General features: G+C 35.3%; 2 protein-coding genes across 5 annotated transcripts; both read right to left on the bottom strand.

Moving 5' to 3' along the window:
* Positions 1-188: 188 nt before the first annotated feature.
* naa50 (N-alpha-acetyltransferase 50, NatE catalytic subunit) lies at positions 189-5,852 on the bottom strand. 2 transcript variants are annotated; one of them, XM_067377792.1, is made up of 5 exons: positions 5,515-5,852; positions 3,353-3,486; positions 2,200-2,319; positions 1,901-1,967; positions 189-1,726 (listed from the first exon to the last, which is right to left on the bottom strand). In XM_067377792.1, exons 1-5 carry the CDS (start codon positions 5,520-5,522, stop codon positions 1,549-1,551), a joined length of 507 nt encoding a protein of 168 aa, XP_067233893.1. In that variant the 5' UTR covers positions 5,523-5,852; the 3' UTR covers positions 189-1,548. The 2 variants fall into 2 exon arrangements, with proteins under 2 accessions (XP_067233893.1, XP_067233892.1); XM_067377791.1 differs by having other exon boundaries at positions 3,353-3,489; positions 5,515-5,850.
* A 1,379-nt stretch (positions 5,853-7,231) lies between these two features.
* Positions 7,232-15,927, bottom strand: LOC137014265 (GTPase IMAP family member 8-like). Of its 3 annotated transcripts, XM_067378496.1 has the most exons (6): positions 15,826-15,927; positions 15,449-15,496; positions 15,140-15,181; positions 14,237-14,887; positions 10,949-11,617; positions 7,232-9,939 (listed from the first exon to the last, which is right to left on the bottom strand). In XM_067378496.1, the coding sequence occupies exons 1-6, from the start codon at positions 15,827-15,829 to the stop codon at positions 8,012-8,014; spliced, it is 3,342 nt and encodes a 1,113-aa protein (XP_067234597.1). In that variant the 5' UTR covers positions 15,830-15,927; the 3' UTR covers positions 7,232-8,011. The 3 variants fall into 3 exon arrangements, with proteins under 3 accessions (XP_067234597.1, XP_067234598.1, XP_067234599.1); XM_067378497.1 differs by lacking the exon at positions 15,449-15,496 and having other exon boundaries at positions 15,826-15,856; XM_067378498.1 differs by lacking the exons at positions 15,140-15,181; positions 15,449-15,496 and having other exon boundaries at positions 15,826-15,897.
* Positions 15,928-17,779: the final 1,852 nt, after the last annotated feature.

The following is a 17,779-nucleotide window of genomic DNA, read 5'->3' as shown; positions in this document are numbered from 1 at the left end:
GTGTTTGTTGTTAGTGTTCCCAGTCTTGTGGACTTTGTAACCCTCGTAAAATAAAATATATAAAGTAAAAAAAAAGGCTTGAAAAAAAAAAAAAAAAGTAAAAAGTATTTTTTTAAATTAAATATTGCGTACCGAATAACATTGTCCAACTGTCCACCAAAATAAGGAAAAACGAAAAATAATGCAAATAGTATTTTTTATTTAGAGGTTTAAAAGTCATACAATATAGAGCTCCAGAAAAAGATAAAATTTTCCAAATAAAGGAGGAACAAAAAACATGCTTTTACTACAATGGAGAGGGCATGTCTCCCTTGGCATGCACTGAGTCAAGGCTTTTCCTGGGATCTGGTTCTGTAAGTCCTATACAATAACTCGTAGAACTAACCATTTACACTCCCACATTGTATATGTGAAATAGGTGGTGGTCAGTGAACATCACTGAAATGTAACTGTTGCATTGTGGGAGGATTTATTTGTGCTGCGTTAACAAGTGAGGCTAGGATTCAAATTTAGAAACAGTCAGGCAGGTAATGGGTGGGGGAAATTGAAACTTCTTTCACATAAGGAAAAAAACCCTACTAAACTCCAACTTAAAAATTATTAGAGAACCACATCCACCATAAACAACGCAACCGCAAAGGCCCATAAAAAGCCATATCTTGCTATCTGAAGCCTTAACATCTCACCAGCAGCATTACTGCAAACCCCAGAAAAAGCCCAGACTCAATCCACAAATTAAAAAAAAAAAAAAAAGAAAGAAAAAAAGATGGGGATATTAAATAATGGGCTGAAAAACAAAACATTCACAAACAACTGGAGTTTACTCCCCTTAACCTCCGCCATACTAAAACAGTTGTACCACTCTCTTGTTCGAGGGGGCTCTACGCTCCATTTCCTCATTGGGTTAGCCTCAACACAGACTGAGGCGGCTGACATCACAAGGAGACATTGCATTACATGCAACCCTCCAACATTGCATATTGCCTGTATGGTGAAACAGGAGGTCTCAGCTACCAGCAGATTCCCTTGCCGCGTGTCCGAGGGCTCAGATGGCGGGGTGATGGAGTTCTGCGAATTCCAAGTGCCCCTAAGATGATTCAAACAATCACTCCAAGGTTGCCAGCTGGGGCGTCTCGAGTCATATTTTAAAAAGACTTTACCTCTTTTGTTCTATTGTTTTGTCCAAGCAAAGCGATGTCCCCTTACCTTAAACCTAAAACAAATGCAAACAGTATGCTTTGAAAACAACCTTCACCATGTCAGATCAATAAGAAGTCAGCAGCTTTTGGAGCAATTATGGATTCTGCTTGAAAACCTCCATGTAATTTCAACTCTCTAAATGATGAAATGGAAAAAAAAATGAAAGAAAAAAAAAAAAAAAAACAATTAAGGGGGGACTAAAGTTTTTGCACAATAAATGCAGCAAATACGTCATTGACTTTTTCTGTCTAAAATGTCCTCTGAAGAAAGTGGTGAGTGTGTCAACCCTGGGGCGTCTGTTACAGTTCCATTTGGGGAAGAAACCAATCTGGTGTTGCGCTTCAACCCCTAGTCGGCTTTCTGCAGCTCTCCTGCTGGGGGCGCACATGGGCTGCGCAGGCTTTTCTGAAGAACGTGGGCATCTGCTGGCTCTATCCTCTTGTAATAGTTCTTTTTTGTCTCAATGATCTCAAAGCCAAATTTCTGGTAGAAGTCAATTGCAGACTCATTGCTGATCTGCACGTGACTGTGGAGACATGAAAGAGAAACCGAAACAGTGTTACTTTAGCATATAGAAGACTCCTTAAATATTCAGAGATTCATTTTGCAGTTTACATAGTTACTACACTAAACATTATATGAATGAGACACAGATGGATGTTTCACAACAAATAAAGCACAAGACTGTCTTCAGACTCACAGGTAAATGTTGTCAAAAGTGCCATCCTTCTCACAAATGTTCAACACATGGTTCAGCATTTTTGTTCCTTCAAACAAACATGGCAAGATAAATATCATTAACTGAAAAATTTGCAAATAATGAAATTCAAACATCACTGTTCTAGTGGATTATACAAGTCTTCATGTCAGGCATCGCTCAAAGACAATAATCTGATTATGCAATCATGAATTCAGTCCCAGGGAATCTGACCCCTGACTGCCCTTTGAAATAAATGAGGACACACAAGCAGATAAAAAGGGTCAGAAAAGTGATCTTACCTATGCCAAGTCTGCGGTAAGGTGCTAGACAACCCAGTGTCATGATGTAGAGTCGCTTCTGATTCTGAGAGTGATCCACTCTACAGCACACAGCACCAACTGCGATGTCATTGAAATATGCTGTAAAAGGGTCAAATGGTTAACTGGAATGCATTTACACTACAGTTTAAAAGTTTGAGTCAAAAAAGATTAGAGTTAATTACAAAATAATACTTTTATTCTTCAAAAATACATTAAATTGATCAAAAGTGTCAGTAAACCCAAGTGAAAAATAAATATACTAAAATGTATTTAAAATACGTTAATTAAAAGTATACTACTAATACATTTACATATTTATGTACTTAATAAAAATACCCATGAATACAGTGGGTATTCATGTGAATACTCACTGTACTCACATGAACATCAGTTCATGTGAGTACAGTGGTTCAATATTAATATTATAAAGCGACGAGGAAGATTCAGGAAGATTCGGCGCATAAATGAATCAGTGTATCGAATCATGATTCGGATGAACCGATTTAAATGTTTTTAGTACCTTTATGGATCTTGAGAGAGGAAGTGTCATTGCTCCCTACGAAGGCCTCACAGAGCCATCGGATTTCAACTAAAATATCTTAATTTGTGTTCCAAAGATTAACGAAGGTCTTATGGGTGTGGAACGGCATAAGAGTGAGTAATAAATGACAGAATTTTCATTTTTGGGTGAACTAACCCTTTAATGCACTTTAATTGTGCAGAAGTAGTGTTGAGGTCCAACTAAAGTATATTTGATTGTGCTAAAGTGGAACTATTGCACTTTAGGTACACTTTAAATATCTTGCATTTAAAGACTATTATTATTATTATTATTTCTTTAGCAGCAAATCAACATATTAGAATGATTTCTGATCATGTGACAATGAAGACTGGAGTAATGATGCTGAAAATTCAGCTTTGCCATCACAGGAATAATGACATTTTAAAATATATTCAGATATAAAAGTGTTATTTTAAATTAATATTTAATTTCACAATAATACTGTTTTATTGAATTTTGATTAAATAAATACATTCTTGGTGAGCAAAAGAAACTTCTTCCAAAACTTCTACCATTCTAAAGTTTATGACAAATGCATCATTAGGAAGTCACAGAAGCTTTGTTTCTTACCTAGCTTGGCGAGCTCTCCTACTTCAAGAACATCTTTGTAGAACTTGTCGTTGTAGCTGACAGGGAAGATCACTTGGTTCAGTCGCTTCAACTGTTTAATGTTGTGGGGTGTAACATCCCCCAACTCGATCCGGCTACTAGAACAAAAGCAGAATGGTCAACTAGCTGTACACTGAAAAACAATCTCCAACTCTCTACATGTCAAGAGGCTTTTACTATTAGGAAATGCACATAATATTGGTACCATATCAGTTGATATCAGATATATATATATATTATATTATTATATTATACACACACACATACATATATACACACACACATACATACCATATATATATATATATATATATATATATATATATATATATATATATATATATATATATATATATATATATACATACCATAATATATATATATATATATATATATATATATATATATATATATATATATATATATATATATATATATATATATATATATATATATATATATATATATATATATATATATATATATATATATATATATATATATATATATATATATATATATATATATATATATATATATATATATATATAAATAAAATAGTGGTTATGTATATATCATTTTCCCTATTATTACAGTACATTTAGAATTTATTATCTGTCAAGTAATAGCATTAAATGTAATCTTCAGCAAATCTCAAAATATGATAAAGCGAATGATGTTTTTATTGTTTTATTTTAATTTATTCAGAAAAAAAAAGTATAGAATAACTTCCTGAACAAGTGCGCAGAAGAGTCGTGCATGCAAATCACGTCTCAAGTTTCAGTATAACCGAACTGAGACCCCTCTCCTACAGGCAGTCCCGGGTCCACATAACAGTTGTAACATTACCAATTTTTCACACGTCGCGAACCTAGACCACCCACCAAAAATGTATTGGGTCAATGTATGATGACAGTAAACTAGCAGTGTATAAAGCAGGTATTTATAGGAGGGCAACATGCTGAAGCCCAGCACCAACAACAGCTGCTGGTCACATGCTTATCACTGCTACTTGAACGAGCAGTATGAGGTGACAGGAGAAAAACACGGACACTAAATATGTTAATACATATTTAGTGTCCATTTTTTCTCTTGTCATCTCATACTGGTGGATGACCATTACTATCACATAACAAAACACTCAAAAATCACATCAAAGTGCATTGTAAAAAACAAGTGAAGATAAAGTCTCCCATTTTGTCTTGAAGCAAGAATGACAGTTCATACAAATCTTCTAGACTGTTATAGCAATGGTCACCCACCACACCTGATTCACATCAGCTCCATAGCAGAGACCTGTAATGGGTGTGTCAGACATGTGTGTGCTGTTGGAGGCCCTCCAAGAACAGGGTTGGGTACCACTGTGTTGATGATGTACAACTTAAAAAATGATAACACTTAAGATGAATAATATTTAAAGAGAATAAAAAGGCAATATGGCTTATTTTTCTTTAGCTTTACACATGATCAACGCATAATCATTTTAGTGAAACTAAGAGAACGAACATTATATATTATATTTATATATAAAACTTCAAGTAACGATCTTCATAAAGTATCTTAAATCCCTATAAACTTGTTCTGTCATTTTCAAAGAGGATATGCTATGCGGCTAAGCTCACTTCATCACGTGTGTCACATCTCAGTTTTTAATTCAAAATTTTCACAAATATGGAAAATCAACATGACAGCAACAAGCTTTAATGCCAAACTAACGGCCTCAGGATATATGAAAGCTCATTTCAGAGGAATAAAAGCGTGGCTGGCTAACCAAGATAGCAACTTGAAGACTGACTCAACATTTTCGGATTTAGATTCGACACACGATCCAGTTTGGCACGGACTTAAGTCGTGCCATTTGTACTGGCATTTGGTTTAAACTGACGCTGGATTATATAAGGGATTTTAAGGCGTTTTCGGGCAGCTGGTGAAAAAAAGGCAAGGCAATGACTAAAGTCTGGGTGTGAAAATGCGGCGCAAATGTTTCTCCTCCACATTAAGCGCGCAGAGAGCTAGCAGCTAGCATTAGACCAACTCTACTGCCCCCCTACTGGAAAAAAGAGAGAATAGAGAGGGGAAAACTTTACTTGAAATGAAAAGACTCTTCTTAGCTGTTTACTCACCCTTTCATGTTGAAGAAAACACGTTTGTTGTGAGGGATACTGGGGCAGTTGGCGGTATTTGGCAGTCTGAAGGGGAATTTGGGCAGAGTTTGGGATGTGATCCCCTCCACATGTATGCTGCTAGCACACTAGCTAAGCAGTCCGCATTTGCCTCTGTGCTGTGGCCGAAGGTTGCCAGATCTTTTCGATTAAATCGCCGCAAACAACTTAAGTCAGAATGAGAACCAAATTAAAATATTTTATAGTTGTTTTGAAATATTGCAAGTTTACTATAACAGTTCGTGTAATTTAGATGGATATGAGAACGCATTTAATCCTTGGAAAGTCACTTACGATCTCACATCAGTAACTAGTCGATGGTGGATGAAACAGAGGATTTGGCAACACTAGTTCTGGGAGGCTGCTGCTGTCAACCTTCACCACTGACAACAAGCAACAGGAAACAGATAAAAGGGAAATTACGTTTAGGAAATTGTGTGCCTTGAAAATACAAGTCCCGCCCTATTATTTTAATTCAAATAAAATAATGTGTCGACGAAATAAAATGTTTCTTAAAATGAAGAAAAAAAAACGAAAAAAAAAAAAACGAAAAAAAAAAAACGAAAAAAAAAACTTTGATGTCATGATTGAGGAAAAACTGCTATTGTAATCCCTGTACACAACCTAATAAAATACACGAATTACTACGATTATGAGTTAATAAAAATGAAATTGAAGGAAACATTTTACTGTTTATTTCATTTCATTCTTTATTCCAGACCCTTAGGTCTATATCAAACAAATAAAATAAAAGAATAACATACAAACTTACATAACATGCAACAAACATTATTTAAAAGACATACAAACTTTCATTCCGGTGCTTCCAGAACCAGGAGGAATACCTTACATCACTTAATTTAGGATCGTTTATGACCATTATGATTGTATTTCTTGAATCACTTAATTGACACATGAAATTATACATATAATTCCTTAAAGGGATAGTTCACCCAAAAATGAAAATTTGATGTTTATCTGCTTACCCCCAGTGCATCCAAGATGTAGGTGACATTTTTTCTTCAGTCGATCACAAATTATGATTTTTAACTGCAACCGCTGCCCTCTGTCATTCAAATAATAGCAGTAATTGGGAACTTCATCTATAAGAGTGAATAAACCTTGCTTAGACAAATCCAAATGAAACCTTGCGGCTCGTGACGACACATTAATGTCCTAAGACACGAAACGATCGGTTTGTGAAAGATCCCGAAAAGTATCATTTTTTACCTCTAATACACCACTATGTCCAACTTCGTTCAGGACTCCTTTAGTGATGTCTGATCGCGCTCTGTCAACGGCAGTGATGTCTGACACTCATTGAAGTATATGCGCGAGACATCACTGCCGTTGACAGAGCGCGATCAGACATCACTAAAGGAGTCCTGAACGGAGTTGGACATAGTGGTGTATTAGAGGTAAAAAAATGATATAAATACTGTTCGGTTTCTCGCACAAACCGATCGTTTCGTGTCTTAGGACATCAATGTGGCGTCACGAGCCGCAGGGTTTCATTTGGATTTGTCTTCATTCTTATAGATGAAGTACCCATCAACCGCCATTATTTGCATGACAGAGGGCAGCGGTTGCAGTTAAAAATCATAATTTGTGATCGACTGAAGAAAAAGAAAATCTTGGATGCACTGGGGGTAAGCAGATAAACATCAAATTTTCATTTTTGGGTGAACTATCCCTTTAATACAGCATGCAAAGTAGGAACATCACTGAATACTAACACTTGGCTTGCATTTGTCCACCTTGGGAGCAAAATTCTTAATGCATCATTACATCTACCTGAAGCTTTTTCATTTTAGCTTTACTATATCTACATCAGTGGTTCTGAACCATGTTCCTGGAGGCCCTCCAACACTGTACATTTTGCATGTTTCCTCCTCTGTGGTTTCCTCATTTAAACACACCTGATTCAGGTCATCACTCATTATAGCAAAGGAGACATGCAAAATGTGCACTGTTGGGGGGCCTCCAGGAATGTGGTTGGGAACCATTGACCTACACCATAGCGCACGCCATATAAAGTGAAGTACAGTAAGCTCTAAAAAGTGCTATTTTAACATCATCTGTGCACATATAAAATAATGAATAATTAAGTATAGTTATGTAACAATGTGATTTAAACACTGAACAGCACAATAATATAATTCTCTATATGCTAATTCTCTGTATTTCTTTGCACCAGTACACATAGTGTGAGACACAAAGTATTGGTTGGTAGAAAAACACAATCAAATTAAAAGCTTTTTTTTTTTTTTTTTTAACAAAAAAATACATAAAAGCAAAGTTGCTATTTTAAAATGTTACATGATCATGTTTATTGTTTCCGTGACAACAATTAGGCTATATTTTACATTTTACAAGGCAGTTTAAAGACTTCATAGTTATATTAAAACATTTCTTATTCGAGTCATTCTACATTAAAACACTTGCTTTTTTTAAGGCGTTACTGAATTGTACATTTTCCTTTCTTTTTCAATTGTTCAATTTCTTTCTCCAATTCTGTAGTTTTTATGCTTGTTTTTTCTTTGAAGTGACTATACAGTTCATCCAGTACTTTATATTGTTTTTGAATATCATTAAGCCTGTCACAGAGCTCTTGAATGTGCAGATCTTTATTCTCTCTGAACTCATTAAATTCCTCTGCTTGTTTTCTGGCTTCATCTTCATATTCCTTCTCTATATACTTAATTTTCTGTTCATATTCCTCTTTCATTTTATCATGCTCATTTTTTTCTTTTACTTTTCTCTCTTTCTCCTCTGCATCTCTTCTGCTGTTCTCCTGCTCTTGCTCTTGCTTAAGATATTCTATCGTTTTCCTCCATCTATTTCTCTCTTCTTCTCTTCTCTCATCATCGTTTCGTTTAGTTCTCTCCCAATCTTCTTTTCTATCTCGTGCCTGCTGTTCATAATGTTTTTTCATTTCTTCAAATTCTCTCTCTTTTCGCTCTCTCTCTCTTTTCTCTGCATCTTTCCACTGCTGTCTCTCCTCCTCTAACTTTTGTCTTTCTTCATCTCTTTCTCTTTGAAATTTGTCTCTTATTTTCTCCCTTTCCTTCTCTTTTTCTCTTAATTGTTCTTCATGTCTCTCTTTTTGCTTTCTGTCCTCTTCCTCTCGTTCTCTCATCTGTCTTTTCGTTCGCTCTTCCCATTCTCTCTGTTGCTGTTTAATTTTCTCTTGAATCTCTTTTTTGTCATTTTCATGCTCTTTTATTTTTCTTTGCCATCTCTGTCTCTCTTCCTCTTCGTCCCTAATTTTCTCTTGTTCCTCCAAATGTCTTCTTTCAGTTTCCTCTTCTTGTTCCCTTTGTAATTGTTCAATGGCACGCTTTTGCTCATCTATAAGGTTTTTTTGATCTTGTTTATATTTCTCTTCTCTCTTTTTATCCTGCTCTTCTTTTTCTTTTTGTTGTTTTTCATAGAGTGATCTCTGATTTTCCATCTCTCTCTGCATCACTTCAATTTTTTGGTCATATTCATGTTTTTGTTGTTTTTCTTCTTCTAAACTCCTCTTGTTCTCTTCCTCTTGTCTGTTCTGTTCTTTTTTTTCTTTTTCATCAAACTCTTTTTTGAGAGTCTCCTCTTTTTCTCTGAACTGAGCCTCCATTTTCATTTTTTCCTCATCTGCTTCTCTTTTCTCTTTCTCTAGTCTCTCCATCATGCTTTCCATTTCTGTGTGATACTTTGCCTGGATTTCTCTCTCTTTTTCTTTCAGTATTTCCTCCACTCTCTTTTTAATGGACATCTCTGCTTCTTCAAACATGCTGTTTGTGAAATACTGCCCCTTATTAGATTTTTTCACTTCTTCTATAATCTTAAAAAGCTGAGTAACTTGTGTGCGATCATCCTTTTCTCTGTTATTAAAAACCAAAAACCTGTTTCCACAGTCTCTGATCAATTTCTTGAGATCTGCATTTTTACTTTTCTCTACATATTGTTCTATTGTTTGTTTTTCCAGGTCATCTCCTCTTGTGAAGAGAACAATGCTGAACTGTGCAGCATTTGGTCCAAAAATCCCCTTTATCAGATCCACAGTGTCTTTCTCCTCCTTTGTGAATCTTCCCACTTTCAAGACAACAATGAAGACATGGGGTCCAGGTGCTGACAGTGAAACACATTTCACAATTTCTTCCTGCACTTGTTCATTGGACAGTGTGGTATCAAACAGACCTGGAGTATCAACAACAGCTACTGCTTTACCCTGAACTTCACCAACTCCTTTCATACAGAGAGTCGTCACAGAATCTGAACTGGCTTCAGTGTGAAACTCTTTTCTATTGAGGATGGTGTTTCCTGTTTCACTTTTTCCATTTCCAGTCTTTCCAATCATCACTATCCTTAAAGAGCCTGAATCTGTTGATTCATCTTCATCATCTGAAAACAGCAATAGGCATAATAGACATTAGATAGATAATAAACTAACAATAAGCTTAGCAAATAACTTTAGTCAAATTACATTCTTCACCACATTGCAATGAATGAGGCACATATGTTTGAATTATAATCATACATAACATAATAAAAAAGTAATGGAAATGTAAAAAATGAAAACATAGATGGATTGCATAATCATTTTATTGTAGAAATTCTCAAAGAGAACTTTTCTAAATAAAAAACTATTTATGTTTTCGTATTAGTCAGATTTAGTGATAACTGGGATAACTGGAGTTGACGTCAACTTTAAAATTAGGTTTAAAAAAAAACAGGAGTGTACACTCTAAAAAATGCTGGGTTAAAAGCAACCCAAGTTGGGTTGAAAATGGACAAACCCAGCAATTGGGTTGTTTTAACCCAGCGGTAGGGTTAAATGTTTCCCTATCCTGCTGGGTAGTTTTATTTAACTCAACTATTGTTTAAAAATTACTTTATTGCTTAATTAAAATTATCCAAAATAAAATGGAAATTAACATTTTATTAATGTTCAATGAATAATTATTAAACAATAAACATTTATTAAATTGCTTATTAATACATTTATATGAATAAACTATTAAACTATTAAATTTATATTAATAAAATATTAAAGCTTATTGATAAACATTCACCTTTTGTCTATTATTGTTGTCTCTAATTGCATCTGGTTTTTAATTTCCCAACTATTTTGGGTTCATTTTAAGCTAGTCATATAGCAATTTTTAAACAATAGTTGGTTTAAATAAAACTACCCAGCAGGTTGGGCAAACATTTAACCCAACCGCTGGGTTAAAACAACCCAATCGCTGGGTTTGTCCATTTTCAACCCAACTTGGGTTGTTTTTAACCCAGCATTTTTTAGAGTGTAGTCATGATGTTCTGGGAAATTGTCTGAGGATAAAATGGTAGTAAAGAAAACCATTTCAAAACACACAAAAGTTTTGAAGTATTTTTTTAAAAGTCCACTCACCCTCTTGAATCTTCTGCTGTAACTCTTTGATTGTACTCTTCATTTCACTCAGTTTTTCCTCTAGTTCATCCCTGACTCTGTTTTCTTGAGCTTTTATGTACATCTGGAGTGAATATGGTTCCTTTTTAAAGTTCTCTATACATTCCAACAGGTCATAGATCTGTGTTCCTCTATGTTCCTTCAATCCTATCACCTTGTTCCAACACCCATAAAGATCGACAATCCTCTTATATTCTTCGGATGTCACAAAATCTGTCACATTTTGGTCAACAATGAGATCTGCTGTGAAAAGCACAGAGAAGTGGTCTTTGGAGTAAAATATCTTATGGATCCTCTCCATTTCTGTTTTGTCTCCGTCAGTAAGTGGACCAACAGGAATAATATGGAAGAAACTATGAACTCCAGAATCACAGAGAGATACACACTGGAGAGTCTGGTTTATCACTTCCTCTTCTGAGAGCCGAGTGAGAGCTGGAAGCTCCACCACAGTGAGGTGCCGTCCATGTATGTTCACCTCTTTCTTCACACACACTAAACTAGACTCTCTCTGACGTGTGGATGAAGATTCTTTTATTGTTTTCCCTCGTAACATTTTGGACACTGAGGTCTTGAGTTTTGTGTCACTTCCACACAGCACAAAGTTAATTTTTCCTTTTCCAGGAACAGTTGCTGAAAATGAAAAACAGTATTTCATCTTTGGCTTCTTAAAACAACAACTTTCTTAACAACAACACAAATATATTAGTGAAAAAATAAAACTTTCCAGTAAATTAAAAATGATAAAATTTATATACTAAGTCAGAAGACTTAGAATATAGTGTATGAGTAGAAACTTTTATGTTTTTTTTTTTTTTTTTTATGAGCTAGATAACAAAAATCACTGTCCAAAGAGAATTACTTTTCACCAGGGTCGATATTGTCCCTACCACTTTTTGAAACATCTTGCGCCATGGATGTACCTAATACACATGAAATATCTCCAGTTGACTTGACTAGCAAAGCATTAATTTCATTCGTTTGTTAAATAAGAAGTGATCTGGCGTTGGAATGTGTTGTTTTTGAAATCATGCTGAGCATTTGTTGATGTTGCCACTGTTATCAGTGGCATGCGACTGTGCTCTCTTGGCACTTGTGCACAGTCCACACAGAAGAGCGCTTTATCACTTAACACCGGTTTTAAGGGGGGGGGGGGGGGGGGTACTATACGACGGTGGATTAGAACCCAGATTAAAACCTCTCTGAAACGCTTCAGAAAAAGTTCTACCAGCAGACCATTAAGTCGGACGAGCATTTTATGTAATTCTATGTATTTATTCACCGACATGAAATTCACCCTTCGCCGAAAGTTTGATTGACAGACCATCTGACCGAACATGACACTGAGTTTGTCTAACAAACAAACCATACAGGAGAGTTAATAAATTTACACTGGTGAACTTAAAAAACGGTGTGAACTGATGTTATTTCATGTTTATTACAAGTAGCAAGAGATGATCGGTTCACGTGCCGCTTGAACTGAGACAGTGATCTGTCACAACACAGTAATGAGCCACAAAACGGTATTTATTGTTTGAGTTTCTTTAAAAAAAATTACAAAATTTGATAGCTGAGACTTTGTTTCATACCAAAAGTAACCTCTTTGCTCCACGATGTATTTCATTCTGTGAGAACATTATGTGTGGTGTGAGAGCAGCATGGCTTGTCAACAAAAAAGCAACAGTAACTAAAGGGAGGCGGGTCTATGTGAAAGGTCAATTTCGGGACTAGTTACGTTAAATAAATTAATGTCATTGTAATATTTAAATACAACCTGGTCTCATGACGAAAACGTACCCATGGGCGCGTTTTCGCGAGTCGCGAAATACGTACCAGTGAGTACATATCGCTGCAGTTTCGCTCTGAAATGTCCACTGAGCAGCGCCAAAAGCGTGTTTTTTTTTTTTTTTTTTTGTTTTTTTTTTGCCGGAGCAGATAATAGGGTAAATGCGATAGGTTTTTATGACGTTGCTTTTTAGACGAATCGCCGCGGTTCTCGATTTGACATTTGTGCTCCGTTTCGTTTTAAAATAACTTCCCACCGACGCCATGCCTAAACCTACCCGATAGTGTTAACTAAAGCAAACGTGACGTAAGAAGCGTCCCTTTTCCAGCTCGTTTAGATCTGTCTTTGAGCTCTTTTTTTTTTTTTTTTGCCGTCAGTCGCCTTTCGCGGGATCCGTACCCATGCAGGCAGGGGGAGTCGATTCCTCGCCCTAAGTCCGACTCCATATCGGCCGAGCTACAGAGCAAGCTTGGTTACGGCCAAAAAAAGCGAAACGCGTAGAGCCGGAAAGTCCAAAGTACGTTCGTTTACAAATCGGGCACTCTGGTCGGATGCGGATGCGGCCGTCGTCGAAACCGTGCGTGAAAACGAACAAAAGCGCTTATCGACGTTTTACCGGCCTCTAGCATTCGTTTCTGTCGGAAACTGCAGCGAGACGTACTCGTCGGTACGTAATTTTGTGTCTCGCGAAAACGTGCCCACTGGTACGTCTCTCCTATGAGACCAGGTTGTTTAAATTGATTTCTCTCTGTTGTAATGTTTTTTTTTTTCTTTTCTGTAATTGTTGTTACACCCCCAACAAAGTTATTCATTTAATTTAATTTTAATTACACAATTTTAATGTAAATTTGTAGTAGTGTATGAATTGTAGACATGATGATATGCTAATTCCAACATGTCCTCCAACCAATACGTCCATATAGGTCATTTGTTACTTCCCTGAAATACGACCCATAGGAGCGTTTACTAAAGTTGCGCCACTATCGACAACAGGACACTTTCATTTTAATGCATTGTACCCTTTTATCTGCGTCATATTTCGGGTTTCGCATAGCTCAATTGGTAGAGCATTTTCTAATATATAACAATATGCAATCATGAGATTGTGGGTTTGATCCCAGGGAACGCATACGTTCATAAAGTGTATATGCACTATAAATCACTAAGGGTAGGTTTAGAGATGGTGTAGGTGTAGTTGTTAATAATGGAGGAGGATGATAGTGCAGCTTTTGACCTTGCTGGCAACATTCCTGGATACAGTAACATAAAAGTCAATATATTGCTTAAACAATGTCTGTAGACTAGGTATTACTAGTTGATTTCCCCCCGAAGAACACTGGCAGTAAAGCCATACACATAAAAACATAGAAAAGTTTAAAAAATCTTTTGAGCTTTTTTTTTAAATTAAGCCTTTTGTATATAGCTAAAAATTGTCAATGAATTTTAAAAGTAATCCTGAAACTTACATCTTCCTCCACCTTTTCCCTCCTTCTTTTCCGCTTCCTCTCTGGCTGAATCCTCAGATGTGCTCTGCTTTTTATCCACTGATGTTCCGTCTTCTGCATCATCAAATATCTCACATTTGAGAAACTCTTCATATTCTTCCTTTATCTTCTCTACCATTTGAATTATCTTGGAGCAGAATCCTGATTCTTTTTCATCAAATGGAAAATGTCCCCCTCCACATTCATTTATTAATTGTTTTACATCATTATTTATTAAAGTCAGCGGGGAGCTCAATTGCTCAATAGTTAGCATGATGGTATGTGTAATTGCTTTCTCATGAAATTGTTCAAGCACATATTTTATTCTCCCAATGTTGTCCTCACTTAAGTCATCATGCTGCATTACGAGTATGATTGCATGAGGTCCTGGATCAGACAGACACACACACTCTCTCACTCCCTGAGTGACCTGACGGTGTGAGAGATCTGGCTGTAGCAGGTGAGGAGAGCTGATGATAGTGATGAGTCTGTCCTTCACTTGGCTTCTTTTGGTGAGCTGATGTACATCAGGTGGAGATGTTGTTCCACTCTCATCTATTCCTAGGATAAAGTTTCTAACTCTGTTGTTTGCGGATTCATTTTTTCCCAGCAGAACAATCCTCAACTCACTCACTAGAACACACACAGAGAAGGCAATGACAATCCACCACTTTTTAATCAAATTCAACAACAATGTGCAAACAGCAGTAATGTCAGAATTAAAAAAAAAAAAAAAAAAAAAAAAAATGAAATTTAAAAAATATTGACATTAGCCTACATTGGAAACTGTTAAAAGACTTTTGTAATAAGTGAATAAATTCACAACCTCATATTTATAATAGGTCACTTATGTAATAAATGATTTAATTAATAATTTTGACTTACTGTCCGGACGGTCACCACTAGGACTTCGTTTCTTTTTGCTCTCTGCATATAAAACAAATGCCCACTGAGAAACAAAAGTGCAGTGTGTTCGCAAAATGCACAACCTTCAACCTTTTTCTATTTAACGAATTCATTGAGTAGACTAACGTTACATAGGCTAGTACATAATTACCAGGAATTTGACAGATTATGATTACTACAAACAAGAACTTACAAATTCGTCGGGCGAAACGAGAGATGTTATTAAGAATCATGTAGTAAAAAGCATAAATTAAAGTTCGTGTTTCTTTTTGTAATTTCGAGACTTACGAGTAGGCCTAAACTCTCTTTCTCCGCTTCTTGCTTTCCGTGTGAGATCTAGACAAAACCAACCAGACCATAAATAAACAAACAAAAATGTCAAGCACAGCTAAATTGAAACTATTCAAAAAGAAATTAAAAAATCCCCAATAAGGATTTTGGCAAATTACACCTTTGAGAAAATAAAAGTTTACATGGCCGAGGTCCTCTTGAGACACACATTTCAAACGTACATACTTACCTTAAACGTAGTAGTATAATTTAATTTAATTTAATTTAATAGTATTTTTATAGGCTATATGTCGAAAATAGAAACAGTTTCACGACTAAATTATTTAGTTAATTAGTTTAGTTAATTTAGTAAATTATTTAAATGTACTTTTTACCCATTCTGGAGGTTGCTTCGTCGACACGACATTCAGCTCTTCAAATCGAAAATGAATTAGGCTGTGTGTGCGCGTATTATTATCAGGTAGAGAACACACTGGCCCCCTAGATAGCATGTAATCATTGAAACAACGTTGAGTCAGTGTTGATGCGTCAACGCTATGTGCATTGAATTAACCTTACAAAGTGATGTTGCTTCAGTATCACTCTTGCACCCTCATATAACGTTGAAGCAATGTTGAGATTTCAAACTCAAATCAACTGTCATGTTATTGATTCAAGATTACAATTTATATTTTTTCAACGTCACTTTTGCACCCTCAGTTAATCTTTAAACAATGTTGAGATTTCAACAAAAAAGTCAATATCACTGAATCAACATCATTAATGTTGGTTCAATATCACGTTTGCACCTGCTTTTAATGTTGAAACAATGGTGAACAAAAAAAATCAATGATAATGCTATTGAATCAACATTACACTATGATTGATTCTACATCAGTGCTGTTGAATCAATATTGAAATTAACAAAAATAATCATTAGTAATATTGTATGATTAATGTTAATGTGTTGATTTAACTGAAATGCCAACATAAAATAATGTTCTGAACAACATTAATATTTCAGCTATACTTCAATGGTATCAACAAATTTCTGACCATTTCAAGGTTTTAGGAAAACCTTTTAAAACATAAATGACACCTTTGCAACAGTTGAATCACTTTCTTTTATTTGACAGTTTAACACAATCAATGACAAAATAATTGAATTCTTTAAGAGTGGGGCAAAAAGGACAATAGCATTTGGCCTACAACCTTTAATAATAACACTACTTTCAGAAGTCTTTTGTCATCATTACTACAAGTGGTCCAATGGCTCAAGTTTTCAAAATCTGGCTTGCATCAGACTACTGCCTCTTTTCTTTTGGGTTCTCTGAAATCTGAAAAAGAAAGCATGATGTTACTTCAGAGCAAGTCAAATCAATACAGTCACATTCAACAACGTTAATATGCTAAACACAATACAATTCACTTTTTATAAATTGCCAAACACAGAATATTCTAACTATATTTATAATACTGTTAAATTATGTATATTTAATCTATTTATCAACACTTTAATTACACAATGGGAATGTGTCCAATCTTTCCACCCAAGTTTATCTCCAGCCCTAATTAAACACCTGACGCAGCTAATCAAGGTCATTAGGGTCAATGAAAACTTGCAGGCAGGAATAAAAACCTCTGAACAATGGCCATTACATAAATCTCAGTTCATTTTCTGTGAAACTAGCATTCAAGTTTATCTTGAATAATAAAAGCTTAGAGCTTAGTTTTTTATTTATTTATTTTTTAATGAAAATTTCTTTAAAGCTGCAGATTCATTTTATGTAGACCTTAATCTGTTTAAATCAAAATAGCCTTGTCAGTCACTCAAACGCAAGGTGTAGTTTTTTTGTTTTTTGATTCAGTGGAAACAGGCTAAACAGAACGGTAAAACAAATTCTGGAATATGGATGATTACCTGATTAAGCAGTAATTAGGGAGTAGGAGATAAGGCAGGATAGCATCAAGTCCCAGGTCAGGTGATAATCCTATCGACTACAACTCAATATATTTTATCAATGTCACATTTATCAAGAGGATGCTTCTCTTTTTTTTTTTTAATTGTCCCTCGTCTGCCTTCATTCCTAAAAGAAGTCAACGTACTCTGCAAGCACTAAGTAATAGATGCAATATGGGCTATGTGTAAAGTATGATAATCTTGCTCACATTCATGTAACTTGCACTAATATATCAATCCTAAAGCAAGATGCATGCACTTTTTAAGAATTTAGAAAATTGATGACTTTCATCAAAATTTCAATGTTGATCCAACATACATTAAACACTGAAATGTCAATCTCGACCAAAAGTATGGTTTGGATCAAAACTCAACATTGTATCACCATA

This window comes from Chanodichthys erythropterus, chromosome 23 (assembly GCF_024489055.1).
Source record: "Chanodichthys erythropterus isolate Z2021 chromosome 23, ASM2448905v1, whole genome shotgun sequence".
Lineage (NCBI taxonomy): Eukaryota > Metazoa > Chordata > Actinopteri > Cypriniformes > Xenocyprididae > Chanodichthys > Chanodichthys erythropterus.
Note: the sequence above shows the minus strand (reverse complement) of the source record. Positions and strands in the feature narration are given on the sequence as shown.